The 14997-nt window shown below is 33.9% G+C and overlaps 2 protein-coding genes across 2 annotated transcripts; one reads left to right on the top strand and one right to left on the bottom strand.

Moving 5' to 3' along the window:
* Positions 1–7246: 7246 nt before the first annotated feature.
* Positions 7247–11094, bottom strand: LOC126966947 (28S ribosomal protein S7, mitochondrial). The gene is made up of 4 exons (XM_050811267.1): positions 10875–11094; positions 10398–10586; positions 8979–9213; positions 7247–7519 (listed from the first exon to the last, which is right to left on the bottom strand). The coding sequence occupies exons 1-4, from the start codon at positions 10928–10930 to the stop codon at positions 7301–7303; spliced, it is 699 nt and encodes a 232-aa protein (XP_050667224.1). The 5' UTR covers positions 10931–11094; the 3' UTR covers positions 7247–7300.
* Positions 11095–11705: 611 nt separating this feature from the next.
* On the top strand, positions 11706–14349 carry LOC126966944 (DNA-directed RNA polymerase I subunit RPA43). The gene is made up of 4 exons (XM_050811262.1): positions 11706–12005; positions 12120–12311; positions 12571–12723; positions 13935–14349. The coding sequence occupies exons 1-4, from the start codon at positions 11827–11829 to the stop codon at positions 14248–14250; spliced, it is 840 nt and encodes a 279-aa protein (XP_050667219.1). The 5' UTR covers positions 11706–11826; the 3' UTR covers positions 14251–14349.
* Positions 14350–14997: the final 648 nt, after the last annotated feature.

Here is a 14997-nt window from a genome sequence, read left to right as displayed (position 1 = left end):
AGAAAATAAAGTAGCCTACTTCTACAATTAACACAATATAGTGACATAATAAACGTATAATTTCCATTTATCTTGACATTATAATAAGTGATTTTGCACTCGTTTATCTCCGATACTATTGTAGCAATTTTCATGTTTCCTAGAAAGATTTTGTTCACACACATAGTTACGATTGAGTTATTCTGTGAAGGTCAAAACCGGAAATACAATCAAGTGTTATTTAATTATATCTAGGTAGGTACTCAGACGCTATCTTATCAATTACTATGAAAAGGTACATCCGCTTAGGAATTTATAGGTACACACTATTTGCATGCCGTACATAGAAACTGAAGTGGCAGTGGGCAGGGCACATAGCTCGACAGGCCAATGGCCGTTGGGACAGTAAGGTCCTCGAATGGCGACCACTTTCCGGAAGGCGTAGTGTTGGTAGGCCCCCCACAAGATGACCGATGACCTGGTCAAGATCACCGGAGTAGTTTGGATGAGGGCAGCGCAGGACCGATCGTCATGGCGATCTTTGGGGCAGGCCTTTGTCCAGCAGTGGACGTCTTCCGGCTGAAATGATGATACACCAACCATGCAGGGATCCTTCGAGATAATCTTTGACGAGCGACCGGTGACCTTATTTCTTGAATAGGTTGCGGAATTGCGTAAATTATATCTCCTTGTAAATATAACCTTATTGCTAAGTAACGTATCTAGTCTCGAGATAACACGTAGCCACTTGTTTATCTATTTTGTCTTTGCTACCTTATTATTATTATTAGGTCAATGAGCACTGAAATCTGTACACCTGTTGTGCCCCTTACATGTCCTCAGACACACGCCCTAGCGATGACTATGCTCGTTGTGATGAGGTAGTAGGGCAACGTGTTTAGAATTTTTTCCCTTGCATAATCGGAGTTCTTAATTGTATGTAACTGACATACTCCAGGCATATGACCTTTAAGGCGTAGTATTCTCAATGGAAAAAGTGGGGTAGATCTTCTGTTTGATGATGTGTTTAGGATCTTTGTAGGTCGTAGGCCTCTTGGCAAAATCTACATTGTCCGGTTTACTGACGCCTTTTTTTGCCAAGTGGCCTTTGATTTTGCATTGCACAGATATAGGAAGCCTGTGAATGTTCGGTTCGGTTTGTAAATGACTCCTGGTGATACCTGGTAACTGACTGGTACCTTGGTCATCAATTGGTTTTGAGTTAACTAGTTGTCAGGAGTATTGGTATTAAATGTGCTCTGTTGCATCTCGGTACTCTAGCTCGAAATATAGCGATTCCGTATATCATAAAAATGATTTATATGTGAATTTATTGAAAACTAAGTATATGAAATTATGTAAAAGGACGCTGATAAATTGGTCGAAATATTATTTATGTATATCATATTTAAATAAAAATAGTTTAGAAAAACTAAAAAACACGCTTTGGTTGAAATTTATTTTTAACATCAATTCCTGCCTTAGCGATGATAAATGAAAGAATTATATAAACTAACATAAATCTTATATTGCAAATTGAAAAATGGAATAATTTTATCAAATTAATGTATTGTTATCAGCCCTCGATAAATCTACGAAGTTAAACGAAATCTGTCCGTTTAAAGTAGGTCAAAATTACGCCCAAATGAGTCTAGTTACAAACAAATTTACATACAGGTAAATAAGAGATTTCCACCAATCTATTGACTCGACACTATATCTCTGGAACCATAAGGCGTAGAGACTTGAAAATTGCTAGGAATATTTCCATTTTCTCGAGTTTTTTTATTATTCTGTCGGGTCAGCTAGTAATGGAATAAATCTTGACAAACTTGATGGTACATTATTTTTAAGATACGGACCTTAAGTTTTCTGGTCACATTGATATTGACATTGACATTTGAAGAATGTCAATTTGCAAAACAAAATACCAACTTAATCACTTATTTAAAGAGGATATTGAAAAGAGGATGTAATACTATGTTATGGCTATTGTATTAAATACTCGTTCCTCTGGGCGCCGTAGCTCACTAGCTACTACGCTCTTCAGACCGAAACACAAAAGCAATTTCACTGATTTTTCGTTTATATAGAGAGACCTATAATTGGCTGTTATTTGTACACAATTTTTTACGACTCATTTGTAACATTTATGCTGTTGGTCTTTTCAATAAATAAATAAATTACTGGGTAAATGAGACTTAACATCTATGTCTCAAGTTGACGAGCGCAATATTGTAGTGCCGCTCTGAATTTTTGGTTATTTCAAGAATCTTGAGCGGCACTGCATTGTAATGGTCAGGGCGTATCAATTACCATGAGCTGAATGTCCTGCTCATCTCGTCCCTCACTGTCATAAGAAAAGCAGCATCGTCACCCAACCATTACCCTTCTTTATTTTCTTGTTTCCAGGTTAATACCCTCGTACCAACAAACACTGCGTGCGTGACCTATAAGGCTAGCACCACTCCTCAAGTTCCACTGGTTTTCAAAAACGCACGCCAAATGCCGGTGATCAACTACCGGGTGAACGATGTGGTTGTTCTCCAAGTCCGAGATTCAAATGTTAGAATTTTTTTGGTATGTTAATATTACATACAAAATGGTATTTATTTAACTTATGTATTAGTTATGTATTATCAACGATGCGTGCATTATATATTATTGGCTTCACGGATTTATAAGTAATTTAATATTACATAGGTAAGAATCTATCTCTACTTTATAACTAACCTGTTATTCTACTTAGCTACTGTAAAGAATATTAGCTCGTTAAGAATTCTCAGAATGTTACCTAATACTCTCAAAAATATTTATTATTTTTACTTTTTTTTTATGGAATAGGAGGACAAACGAGCGTACGGGTCACGGTGTTAAGTGATCACCGCCGCCCACATTATCTTGCAACACCAGAGGAATCACAAGAGCATTGCCGGCCTTTAAGGAAGGTGTACGCGCTTTTTTTGTATCCATGTCGTATCGTCCCGGAAACACCGCACAAGGAAGCTCATTCCACAGCGTTGTAGTACGCGGAAGAAAGCTCCTTGAAAACCGCACTGTGGAGGACCGCCACACATCCAGATGGTGGGGATATCCTAACTTGTGGCGTGTCGTGCGAAGGTGGAATTCAGGGGTAGGTTAAACACAGCTCTTCGGAACACTCCCCGTGATAAATACGGTAGAAGACACACAATGAAGCGACGTCTCTACGCAACGCCAAGTGGTCCAGCCGGTCGCAGAGCACTGGGTCCCCGACTTTCCATATACAGGTGATTCCCCCTATAACGCGGCAGAGTGGTAGGTAGTGGAAAACTTGTTAAAGGGGGATTACTGTATTATATTTTATTTATCTCAAAGATAACAATGTCTGTGATTTAAAACATGTTATCACGACATTCACGGTGGCCATTTTTATTCAAACTAACTTTTTAAACATCTATGTCTCTACCTCAATGACATTTAGAACGACATTGCTCTAGGTACCTAGGTCACGATATCTCTGGAACCATAAGGCGTAGAGACTTGAAATTTGGTAGGAATATTCCTTTTGCCGAGTAGAGGTCAGCTAAGAACGGATTTTAAGAAATTTCACCCGCAAGATTTTTTTTTTATTATAAACAGAACAACGTCTGTCGGGTCAGCTAGTAGTCTATATTATAATATTTGCTTTAGTGCTTGCTACTTGTGCTGAAATATGTAAATTACAAACAAGTTTTCAATATAGTAATGTAATTTAGTAACGTTTTAGCATCCGTAACCGCAAAAGCATTATTTCTGATGGAAATCACGGAAATGTCAGTTAACCTCGACTCTTATTCAAAATAATTCTACAGAAACCAGTAACTGTATTTTCTGTATTATGAAAGGTGCGTTTTTTTTTACGACAGTAAGAGATCAGACGAGCAGGGCGTTCAGCTGATGGTCATTGATACGCCCTGCACATAACAACGTAGTGCCGCTAATGATTCTTGAAAAACCCAAAAAATTCTGAGCGGCACTACATATATTGCGCTCGTCATCTTGAGAAATAGATGTTAAGTCTTATTTGCCCAGTAATTTAGTGAAATTATTACTTCTGTGTTTCGGTCTTGGCGCCGTAGCTACGGCGCCCTTCAGACGTACCCCCAACATTCTGATCGGCACTACAATTGCTCTCGTCTCCTTGATAGATAAAATGTTAAGTCTCGTTTGCCCAGTAATTTCACTAGCTACGCCGCCCTTCAGACCGAATCACAATATTGCTTACACATTACTGCTTCACGGCAGAAATAGGCCCCGTTGTGGTGCCCATAACCTAGCTGGTAACCTGTTCAAAGCAGCCCCCCAGTGGTAACTAACTACCACGAATAAATACGTCTGGACAGTGCCAAATGTAAATTCTTACCCCCGTATTCATAATGGTCCGCTAACTTTAAACAGTCGCTAAGGAGTGTTTTTTCTCATTCTGACTTAGGTCAATAGAAGAAGACAGATTGAGAATTAGCAATACATTAAGTTAGTAGACTATTATGAATAAGGGGGTAAATATCAGTGGTATTATGGCGACAGGCGTAATTTAACCTAATTAATATTCTTGCACAATTAGGACGGTAGGTATAAGGACCTTCTACACATAACACTTCTACCGATAATTACAAATGACGCCTTGATATTGATGAAACTTATACGAAATGACCAAATTCAGAGCCTCTGAAAATATTATTATTGAAGGACAGAGAAATAATGATTTAACATACAATTACGATATTAAGCTCATAGTATATTCTCGTAATAAATTTTTTTTAGGCCACACTTAATGAGTCATCAACCAAAACTTTGGTACATGCGCTACAATCGATATAAAAGACAAATACAATATTTGATTAATAAGCGGAATTTACACATAAAAAAGCTGTGGTCAAATAAAAAATTGGAAATCCAACCAGCTGAAGTTATACCTAAGTACCAACAACTTTTAAATTTTAAATTAATAAAGTACCTACATATTATATACCTACTCAATATTATAATTTATAATCACGATAAGTATTTAGATAATAGTACAAAATACTCTTGATAAATGTACCTAATATTTTGGATGTCGTATCGACCTGCTTATATTATTTCATAATATTATATTAAAATATAAATACAATCATAACTAACCAATATTATGAAGTACACAACACTTGTATCTACTGGAAACACACACTGAAAACTGTTAGATAAAAACACAAACGGCGCGAAATTGTCAATATAAGAATCATGTTCCTGCAGAATGCGTTTTATCATTACCAAAGATAAGGATTAATTTAGTAGATAACCACATATTCAATTATGTCAATAAATCTATAATGGATTGGAGTAGGTACGTTGTGAGGACATCGATATACAAGGATAGGTAGTCAATAACTCCATGTTTCGTCACGAAAGTGTAAAGCAATGTATATCGTACCATATAATATAATTGCCATCGCTCGTTTTGAAGTAGTGCGTTGTGGGAACATAAATTGGTAGCTAAAATTAGGAAATGTTGTCCTGTCAGTAAAATATATGAATCAATGCTATGCGGATGGCAGTACTGGAGATGCCATATGCACGGGCCATGCCTCACCTCTCGAGAAATCGACTAGCCGGAGGAAACTTATGTCTTCTATTGAGTCCTCTCTTGAGAAGCTCGCGGAATGAGGTAAATTGAACCTTGTCCTCTTTAACCGGCGTTGCGTAGAGACATCGCTTCTTTATGTGTCTTCTAATTACATCTACATTTATCACGAGGGGCTGTTTGATCTGATTCCTGCCGCCTAATTCGACCTGCACACGACATGCCACAAACAAGAATACGACCTCTATCACCTGGATCCAAGCCATACGGCTTACTTTACAGTGCGGTTTGCAAGGAACTTTCTTCCGCGTATGACTTAAAAAAAAATTAAAAAACTATATACTTATATTTAAAAGGGAAAAAAATTATTGAACTAATAATACAATGATATATTACATACATACAAATAAACATCGAACTCGAACACAAACATTTATATTCATCATATAAATGATTACACCTAACGGGATTCGAACCCGGGACCTCTAGCTTAGTAGGCATGGTCACTTACCACTGGGCTATAGGAGTCGTCCTACAACTAAACTATGGAATGGGCTTCCTAGCGCGGTGTATATAGTCCTGCTATGCGATATGGGTGCGTGTACCATCAAAAAAGCGGGTACACTTTTCTGAAAGGCCGGCACCGCTCCGTTAATTACTCTTTTATGATCCGTGCGTGATCCTAACTTTTACGTTATTTTACGCGGCTTTGAGTAAAGTGAACTGGGAAACAATATTGAGATACAAATTAAGAAAAAGCGTTATGCACGACGGCCTTTGATAGCAAAGATGGCCGCTGCACAAAATCATCATTGCAGGAATATGGATATAATTCCTAAAATTTTCGGAGTGCTTGAGAACTATTTTGGGATTATTTATCCAAGATATCCATGGTGCAAAATCATTATTGCTACACCATGGATATCGTTCCAAAGTTATCATGGGGGCAGATAACAAAGTTGTGATCGTTTATTAAATCCAAAATTGCTGCCACACATTATTATTGCTGCAACAATATGGATATCAAGTTCGAACTTGACAAATGGGTGACAGAAAACTACCATATTTGGAATGGATTTCAAATCCAAAATTAATATTAAGTAGATTCCTTTCGTATGTCATAGCTGATGCTAACTTTTTTATTCATTACTAGCTGACCCGACAGACGTTGTTCTGTTAATTAAATTAAGTTTATTTTTTACCTCCTCAGAAAGTTTGGAAGATATAGATAAATTCTAGTAAGTTATTCATTTTAAACTTTTCTTTCAATTTGATTTCTGAACGACTGGGGACATATCAAATGAAAAACAAAATTGTTGTTTTTATTTAATTCCGAGCATTTATATATTTATTCACCTTTTAAACCTTCTCTAGACGAATCTCCACGAATAATTCAAGATCAAAATTAGCCAAATCGGCCGAGCCGTTCTCGAGTTTTAGCGAGACTAACGAACAGCAATTCATTTTTATATATACAGATTTCATCCAATTTTTAATATTTGAATATTTTTACTAAACAGTGGTTCATAATGCTTTTTTGTTAAGCCACAAAAATGAACAATTATCCATAACAATCCAAACGTAGACATCAAATTACATGTGGAGTTGAAGGTTTCGTGAGGATACAAGTTCCATCCTAACCATCTTTAAAAATAACTTTATCATTACATAATGAAACCATACTTTTCTAGTATAAATACATTTATTCTACATATTATTAAAATACATTAACACGACCTACTGCCATCTATAATGTGCATAAGCTCGATTAGCTTCACAAAGTCTGTGTAAGTCCTGTTTTCTTTTGACAACCTTTCCAGTGTTATTTGCCGCATCCATAATTTCCCATGCAAACTGCTCTGGGAAATGTACTGTTCGCTCTTTCTCGGTTGTTGCTTCTAACAGCCATTTAATCGCCAAAAAGAGAGATCTATGCTCAGTTATGGGGCCTGGAACCTAAAACAAAGTTTGTTTACCTATATTAATATATACATTGCAAGCAACAGAATACTATTTGTTATGTTTTTAAAATGATAACCCTCACTTCTAGGATTAATACACAAATAAAATTTTTAAAATTTAAAAACAAAATTTTATGAACAATGCGGGACTCGAACCGATTATTTGATATAATGGCTGTGCTCAAGAGTTAATCTCTAAATCTCAAATTCTCTAATTCTCAAAAATCAGTTAATCTCAAAGTAACAAATAAGGTAATATTACAATGGATGAAATGATGTGTTTTTGTTCAGTGTACTACTTTAGAGTGGTTATATTGTATTCTAGACTTTTCATGTGTTGCGAAGACAGCTTCTGACTGCAATTTTTTTATTGTTTATAAGGCTATATATATAGGGACAAATTTACTTTTATTATGCAAAATCTGCATTGCTGTGAAAACACCAACCATCACATAGGTGATAAAATTGCCAAGATAATACCTCTTGTAAGATTACTTAATTCAAAGTTCATGCACCTTTTGTGCAAAATTGTCCACTAACTTCTTACAAAGGTATGAAGAAGATGAAAAGTGATACATTTCATTTTAGATCGATGAGAACTGGAGAGATCATTGTGTGTAAATGGAATGATAAAAATATTGTTAGCTTTCTCTAATGTGTGTAAAGTAGATCCAACACACAAAATCAAAAGATTTACCCAGAAAGAAAATATGGGCGATGTTGATTGCTTAGATCAGAATATTGGCAGAGACCAGATAGAGATCTGAACATATGTTTGATACAAGAAGTGGTATTCCTCATTGATATGCCATGCATTGGATATGTCGTATGTCCTTACAAAATGCGTGGCAAATAAATAAAATAATCATGACAAGTTAGATCACTAGACTTTTTGTGTGGCTGTGAATTTATTGCAAAGCTATAAAAAGCCTGATAATACTCACAGACATACCCGCAGTTCAACTAAAATGCATTAAGAATCTCGTAACGACAGTAAGAGTCATTTGATATATCATGTTATATAAGGAGAAACAGACAAGATCCATTGTTTTCCATAAAAATGCTAAATATTTCTGCCTAAAGTGTAAGGTCACATTGCATGCTAATGATTGTTTTTTGTCCTATGATTTAGTGGACTAAACCTATATTTAAGAAATTTAATGTGATTTTGTTTTTAAAAATAGCTTGTATTATACAAGTACTTAATAAATGTTCTTATTATTTTGATGAATCATCCATAACAATAGTCATATAGTAACAACAGTAACTCATTTTACTACTGTTCCTTTAGAAGAACACCACACCCCCCTTTTCCAGGGAGAGTAGTATTGTTTTCAATATTTTTATAGGGTTTTTAGACCATAATTAATAATTATACACTTTAGAGAAAATGAAAAAGATCACACACATTTTTCATCTACCGTAATATCCGGGTTAATGTTTACTTGGCATACCTGATATGTAATGCCACCTCTTTTGATTGGCAAAAGCTGAAGCATTGGTTTTGAATTTTCAACAGCCTTATGTAAAATATTCTTTGGGTCCAGTTCTATTTTAGCTTTTTGCTCTGGTGTCTTCGCCAAATGGTAACGTTCAATTTGTTTTCTTTTTACATTTTCAAAAGCTTTTTCCAATAGACTTCGAGCTAATTTTTTGTTTCCATCTTTCATAATATGATTGATTACCTTGCTGTTAAAAAAAATGCAGAGTTTACTTAATTGGGTAACAGTATTTCCTATATAATATAAAATCAATTAATTAAACTTTGGGTGAAAGTGTTGAGTCAAGATCAAATTTATATAGACAAAATTATAGTAACACTACTTAGGATTTTCAATGGCTCAAAAACGAGTGCCTGGCACAAAATACAAACTGTTGTTGGTGGACCTAAACATAAATATAGCTGCACCTCTAGGTCCTCATAATATTGTCTTCAAATAGGAATAGATAGTCATCATTAAAATGGCTACTGTACTACTGTCTGTCTTTGACACTAGTACCAAATGAATAGTACAAGCTCTACAAACTAACACTTCCACACTATATTATATACAAGTGTCACTGTTCTCTGATGGATGTATGTGATAACAAAAACCACATAACTAACAAACTAAACTAGCCAGGAGAAGCCCTGAGACTATATCAATTGGATCGGAATCAATAGTGCCCCTCCACTCTGGATGGCCTACATCAGTTATCCTGCAAGACACTGACTGTGTTATTACAACAAAGTTAAACACTTGTTTTAAAAAAGTTCTATTACAAATCCATGTCTTTCTGTTGTTTAGCATCAATAATTTAGGCACTGTTAAATAAAACGTGTCTAAGCCATGTTTAAATTATTTTTTGTAATAACACCAGGGAACTAAATTATAAATATTGGATGTAGGTGAATTGATGCATACAGCAGAGACTTTCTTGCAAACTAGTTAGATTGACACACCCAAGATTACATAAAATAACTCGTGTAATAATAGTCCTTAACAAACATCTGTTTAAGATTATTGTAACCAACAGACAACTGAGTAGGCCTTGATTGGAGGCAGGAGAGATAGCCATGTTACATATTCTGTAGGTAGTACATGGCCACACTCATGCATTCAAGAATGTCTCATGACACACAGTCAGAGAAACTTGGTATCTCCCAGAATTCTCCCCAAGGTTAAAAGTGACATGACCTTAATGACCTAGGATGGCAATATTACCCGACCACCCAACACATACTGAGTTGCTGCGAATAAATTGTGATTACCTATACTTGCCATTATTTTACTTTAAAATTAATTTTGAATTTCTTCCTTACACTTTATATGAATACAATCTCTTTCAATTAAAAAAAACTGTATTTATAGATTGTATAAATAATAACTTACTTGACAAGAGGATCAAAATGCATAGAAGTTTCTGATGCAGAGGGAGGTAAGACTGGTACAGTTGTATATTTACTCAATTCATTATTTTCAATAAGCTTGGCTTGATCTTCTTTCCTAAATATTGGGTTTTGAAAAAAATCTGGAAAATACTTTGCATAGAGTCTGTTTTGTAATAGTAATGATGGCCATCTGAAAAATGAAGAAGTTAAAGCTTAAGTTTATACTTAAGATAACTTATTTTTTGTTGCTTTTTGGGCCATTTCAGCAACAACAAAAAAAGGTTTGGTACTCAAAAATTCTGAATATTTTATGCAACACGAATGGCCTAGATAGAAAAGAATTTCTAGTCCTCAAAAAACATTACGTATGTAGCTATGTAAAAACATATGTAATTCATATTGCATCTTGCAGTAATTATCATAGGAAGAAATTCTACATCTACAGTAATCAGAACAAAAAATATATAACAACACTAACCTTCCTGGGGTGATATTTACACATAATTTGTGGAAAAAGTATAAGCTATTTCTCATGTTTTACAAATGAAACTTTGCAATAATCGAAATTAGTATTTAAATTCGTAGGTTTGTTTTGATTTGATGATTTTAGAAAAACAAATATTTTTATAGGTTAAAACTTAGAATTATGTCAAAAATTACATCATGGATGATAGAATACCCACGGACTAGTAACGAAGACCGAAAGAAATATTTATCACAGAACACACACAATTAGAATTGTCTGTGGCCAAGTGGATTTTACTCCAACGAAAAGGCATCGTCTGTAACTGTTATAGTTTTTAAATATTCAGTACGTATATACATTGATTATTAATCTAATCTAACTATTAATTAGTCTAATATAACGTGATTCTGGCAAATCTGTGGTATATCTTCCACAGAAGCCACAGTAGGAAGAATAGAATAGGTGAAAATGACATACATAGTGTAATTAAATAAACTTTGTAAAAAAGCGAATGAACTTTGAAAAAATATGTCTTGAGTATTGTTGTAGCTTCCACTTTCTATTACCTATACAAGGAGCTACTGGTACTGTGACGCTAATATCCCTTCTTACTTCTCATGGCGCGATTGAATTTCGCCTCACTAACCAAGGTTCTTAGAATTTGGGTCTGTGATCAACTTCGTGAATAGTGAAGAGATTTGAACACGATTAGAATTTAGCTCGCAATATGAAGTTCCTACCACAGACAATCTGTAAGATATATGGTACCTACCTAGATATAATAATATAATCTGAAAGTTTAAATAAAAACAAACAAAGTGTATGTCAATTAAATGTCAAAATACGAAGTCGAAATTTCTGCCAGGCCTCATTTTGATTTTTGATTTTCAAAATAATCTAAAATGTTTTTATACATTTTATTTTTTACTTAGTATGTAAAATTTTTACAGTAATTGTAGATAACATGTCAACGATTATTAAATTTGACTTGAAAGAACTGAAAGCATTAGCGAATGATAAAGACTCGTGTGTTATTGAAAAAAGAGTAAATCAAAATATCGCATTACAGCCATGGTGTCTTGGAAATCTGAAAGAATCAGTTAAGAATTTGTTAGATTATAAAATAGGAAAGTTTGACAAGGAGTAAGTCTGAAATATTAAATTAAAAACATCTCATGTATTGTCACATTTTATTAGAAATAAGTATAGTACAAAAAAGGTATTCAAGACAATAATGACAGCCTTATTGGCTTTCAGGTTCAATGGAATTTTATTGAGCTACAAAAACCTTCGCATTTTACAAAACGTAGGATCTATAAGAAACGATAGCTCAGATATACACTTTCAAGTACAAGCAGATTATTTTATTTTTCGGCCATATGTAGGGGCTACATTGAAAGGCGTTGTTAACAAGAAATATCTAACACATTTGGGAGTATTAGTGCACAGGTAATATAATCACAAGTTCAGTTAAATTTGAAGATAGTAATGTTAATCTCCATGGAATGTTAATTATGTCCATGGGAGGTTCTGCCTCACCACTTCACATTATGTGCTCTTATATGAAAAAACAAAATATTAAAGTCTGTTATATTATTATCATTATCTTTATGCATACTTAAGATTACTGCAATTATTCAACTAATCTATCTACTAATATTACTTGATGTCCTTGAAATGCTTGTTCCATGTTACTAAATTCTTACAGGGTGTTTAATGTTGTTATACCAAGGCCAACGGAAGAGTCAGATACTGAGTGGGAAGGTACCAACATTGAAGAAGGACAGACAGTTCTTTTTGAAATAGCAGCTTTAGATCTCTATGGTGCCTTACCATACATTAGAGGAAGTCTAGAAAAAAGGTATAAATATTCAATCAATCTGAATTTATGCATCAGCTATTCCCAGATCATTGTTTGATGTGAGATATTTATGTGTTAGGCTTTGATGTACCAAAATTGATATGAAGCTATGAATATTGTGTTAATTATGTAAGTGACACTATAATCAGAAGTGCTGTGTTTAAAATTGAATATTTTAATATACCAAAAAAACAAGTTATATAGTAATTATTTAGTATCTTATTATTGCTAAATTTGTGATAAATAATAGCAAACCAAGGATATTGTTTTAGACTATGGACTTAACACCACCTTATGTTCTTTCTTCTTATGATGTAGTTATTAAGTGTGTACAGATTTTATTTCCCTGATTTATATCCATGCCTCCAAATCCAAAAGAACTTTATGTGCTTTTTCTTATTGCATATTTTGTTTTATTCTTCTAGCACACTTGATAATGCTTGTTTAAAATTCATTGCTTGTGGCGGTGTTATAGCCAGGGTTGTTTCTACCCAAAAATAGTATTAATGAACAGGTGCTACTAGCCGTGGCTGGGTGATTCCGTCATCTCAAATCCTGTTGTTGTTTTTAATTCTAAACCTATATTAAAATACTAGAAAATATGCCTAAAAAGTTTGCATAACCTTCATTTAATCACAGTGTGTGAATAGATGCATTCAGCTTACTCAATAACTCTTTAGATTTTTTTTTTATGATATTTAGTTTCATTTTTTCACTTACCTATGTTAGTAGAAATATTTGAGTATTTTGTTGCATCACTTTGTATAGTGTACCTGTAAACATTCATTTAAAAGAGTGGAAATGGGTTTCCTGTCACCACTTCTGATTTAAACTCAACTTCTTCAAAGTGGTGGTAAGGGTTGACATTCATAAATATATTTTTTTTGGATATACATAAAGAATAACTTTTATTTTGAAAATTGTTTCATTGAACTTGAAGGCCCCTACACTCCTGTTATATCTCTGGTGTTTCAAGAGAGTTTGGTTAATGGATATTGCCTTCTATTATGTGAGCTTATTCGCTATTTGAATCTGCTTCGAATTCTATTTTAAATGGGTGGTAGTTTTTAGACTTTCAATAATTATTATTGATTAAAAACACTATTTTGAATAAAAATATTTGAATTTGAATCAATGGCTAATCATAAATTTAAGGCAGCAGCATCATATTCTTGGTCTTGATATAAATGTCGTATATTAATCTTTTTTAGGTGGTCAGAGCTAGTTGAAGATGACGAAGATCCTGGTGATTCGATGAAACCTTTGAAACTGCTAGATGTCTCATATGTAGATTTCGATAAAACAAAGCCAGTCCAACGACAAATGGGTGATGGGCTACCAGGCTCGTCAAATAAAAAATTAAATAGTTCTATTAAAGGTGTTAATTCTACCACGAATGGCATTAACAGTGCTACACCAATAAAAAGTAAAGCAAAAAAACCAAATGCACTTGTAGATACAGAATTAAGACATTCAGAAACAATTTCAAGGCTACCTAAAAAACACAAAAAGTTGGATGTTGTGTAAAGTATTTGAAAATAAAGCCTTGAATATTGTTGTATGAAGACAGCAACAAAATTTTAGGGTAAAAATAATTAATTATTAAATTTGTATATGTTTACAGTATTTGTCTTTTTAATTTATCATTATATTACTGATAAATGTTTTATATGAATGTCATGTACCTAGTCTTGCCATAAATACTGAAAAAATTTTCTATTGCAAACAAATTTATTACTTTTACAGAGTGTAAGTTAAATACATACATATAAAACAATTTAAAATATAAAAAGCTTATTCGAAGTGGTCTCCATTGGCTGCAATACAGTCCTTTAAATGTTGTTGCCAGTAATCAATAAAAGCAAATTATCATGGCATTCAGTTTGGCCAGATCTTCTTCTGTCACAAACAGAGGAGGGTTTATTGTACCTATTAGTAGCCTGGTATACAAACATTTTACTAATACCAAGTGTATGGAGAGTTTTCAAAATTGCGTTTGGCTCCATACCTACTTTGTGTAATACAATCACAGCGATTCGGTTCTCTTTATCACCCCACTCCATTTAAATATCGCAAAATATTGTACAATGTATTGGCGCCAAAATGAGAAAACTCAAGACAGATTCCAAATTCAAAGGTAATATTTTGTTTATTTTTAATTGTAACAATATTTATGGCCAGACTAAGTATAGTTACTAGCTGATGCCCGCGACTTCTTCCGCGTAGATAAAGGTTTTTTTAAAAATAATAAGCAAGTTTGGAATTGAAAATTAT

This window comes from Leptidea sinapis, chromosome 11 (genome assembly GCF_905404315.1).
Source record: "Leptidea sinapis chromosome 11, ilLepSina1.1, whole genome shotgun sequence".
NCBI lineage: Eukaryota > Metazoa > Arthropoda > Insecta > Lepidoptera > Pieridae > Leptidea > Leptidea sinapis.
The sequence above is the reverse complement of the archived record's forward strand: the minus strand, read 5'-3'. Positions and strand labels throughout refer to the sequence as shown.

Coding starts and splice junctions, on each gene's coding strand:
- LOC126966944 (XM_050811262.1), top strand. CDS start 11,827: ATGTCAACGATTATTAAATTTGACTTGAAAGAACTGAAAGCATTAGCG. Junction 12,006..12,119: donor ATAGGAAAGTTTGACAAGGA/GTAAGTCTGAAA, acceptor ATTGGCTTTCAG/GTTCAATGGAATTTTATTGA. Junction 12,724..13,934: donor AGAGGAAGTCTAGAAAAAAG/GTATAAATATTC, acceptor AATCTTTTTTAG/GTGGTCAGAGCTAGTTGAAG.
- LOC126966947 (XM_050811267.1), bottom strand. CDS start 10,930: ATGAGAAATAGCTTATACTTTTTCCACAAATTATGTGTAAATATCACC. Junction 9,214..10,397: donor CATTTTGATCCTCTTGTCAA/GTAAGTTATTAT, acceptor TTTTTTTAACAG/CAAGGTAATCAATCATATTA. Junction 7,520..8,978: donor GAGGTGGCATTACATATCAG/GTATGCCAAGTA, acceptor ACTTTGTTTTAG/GTTCCAGGCCCCATAACTGA.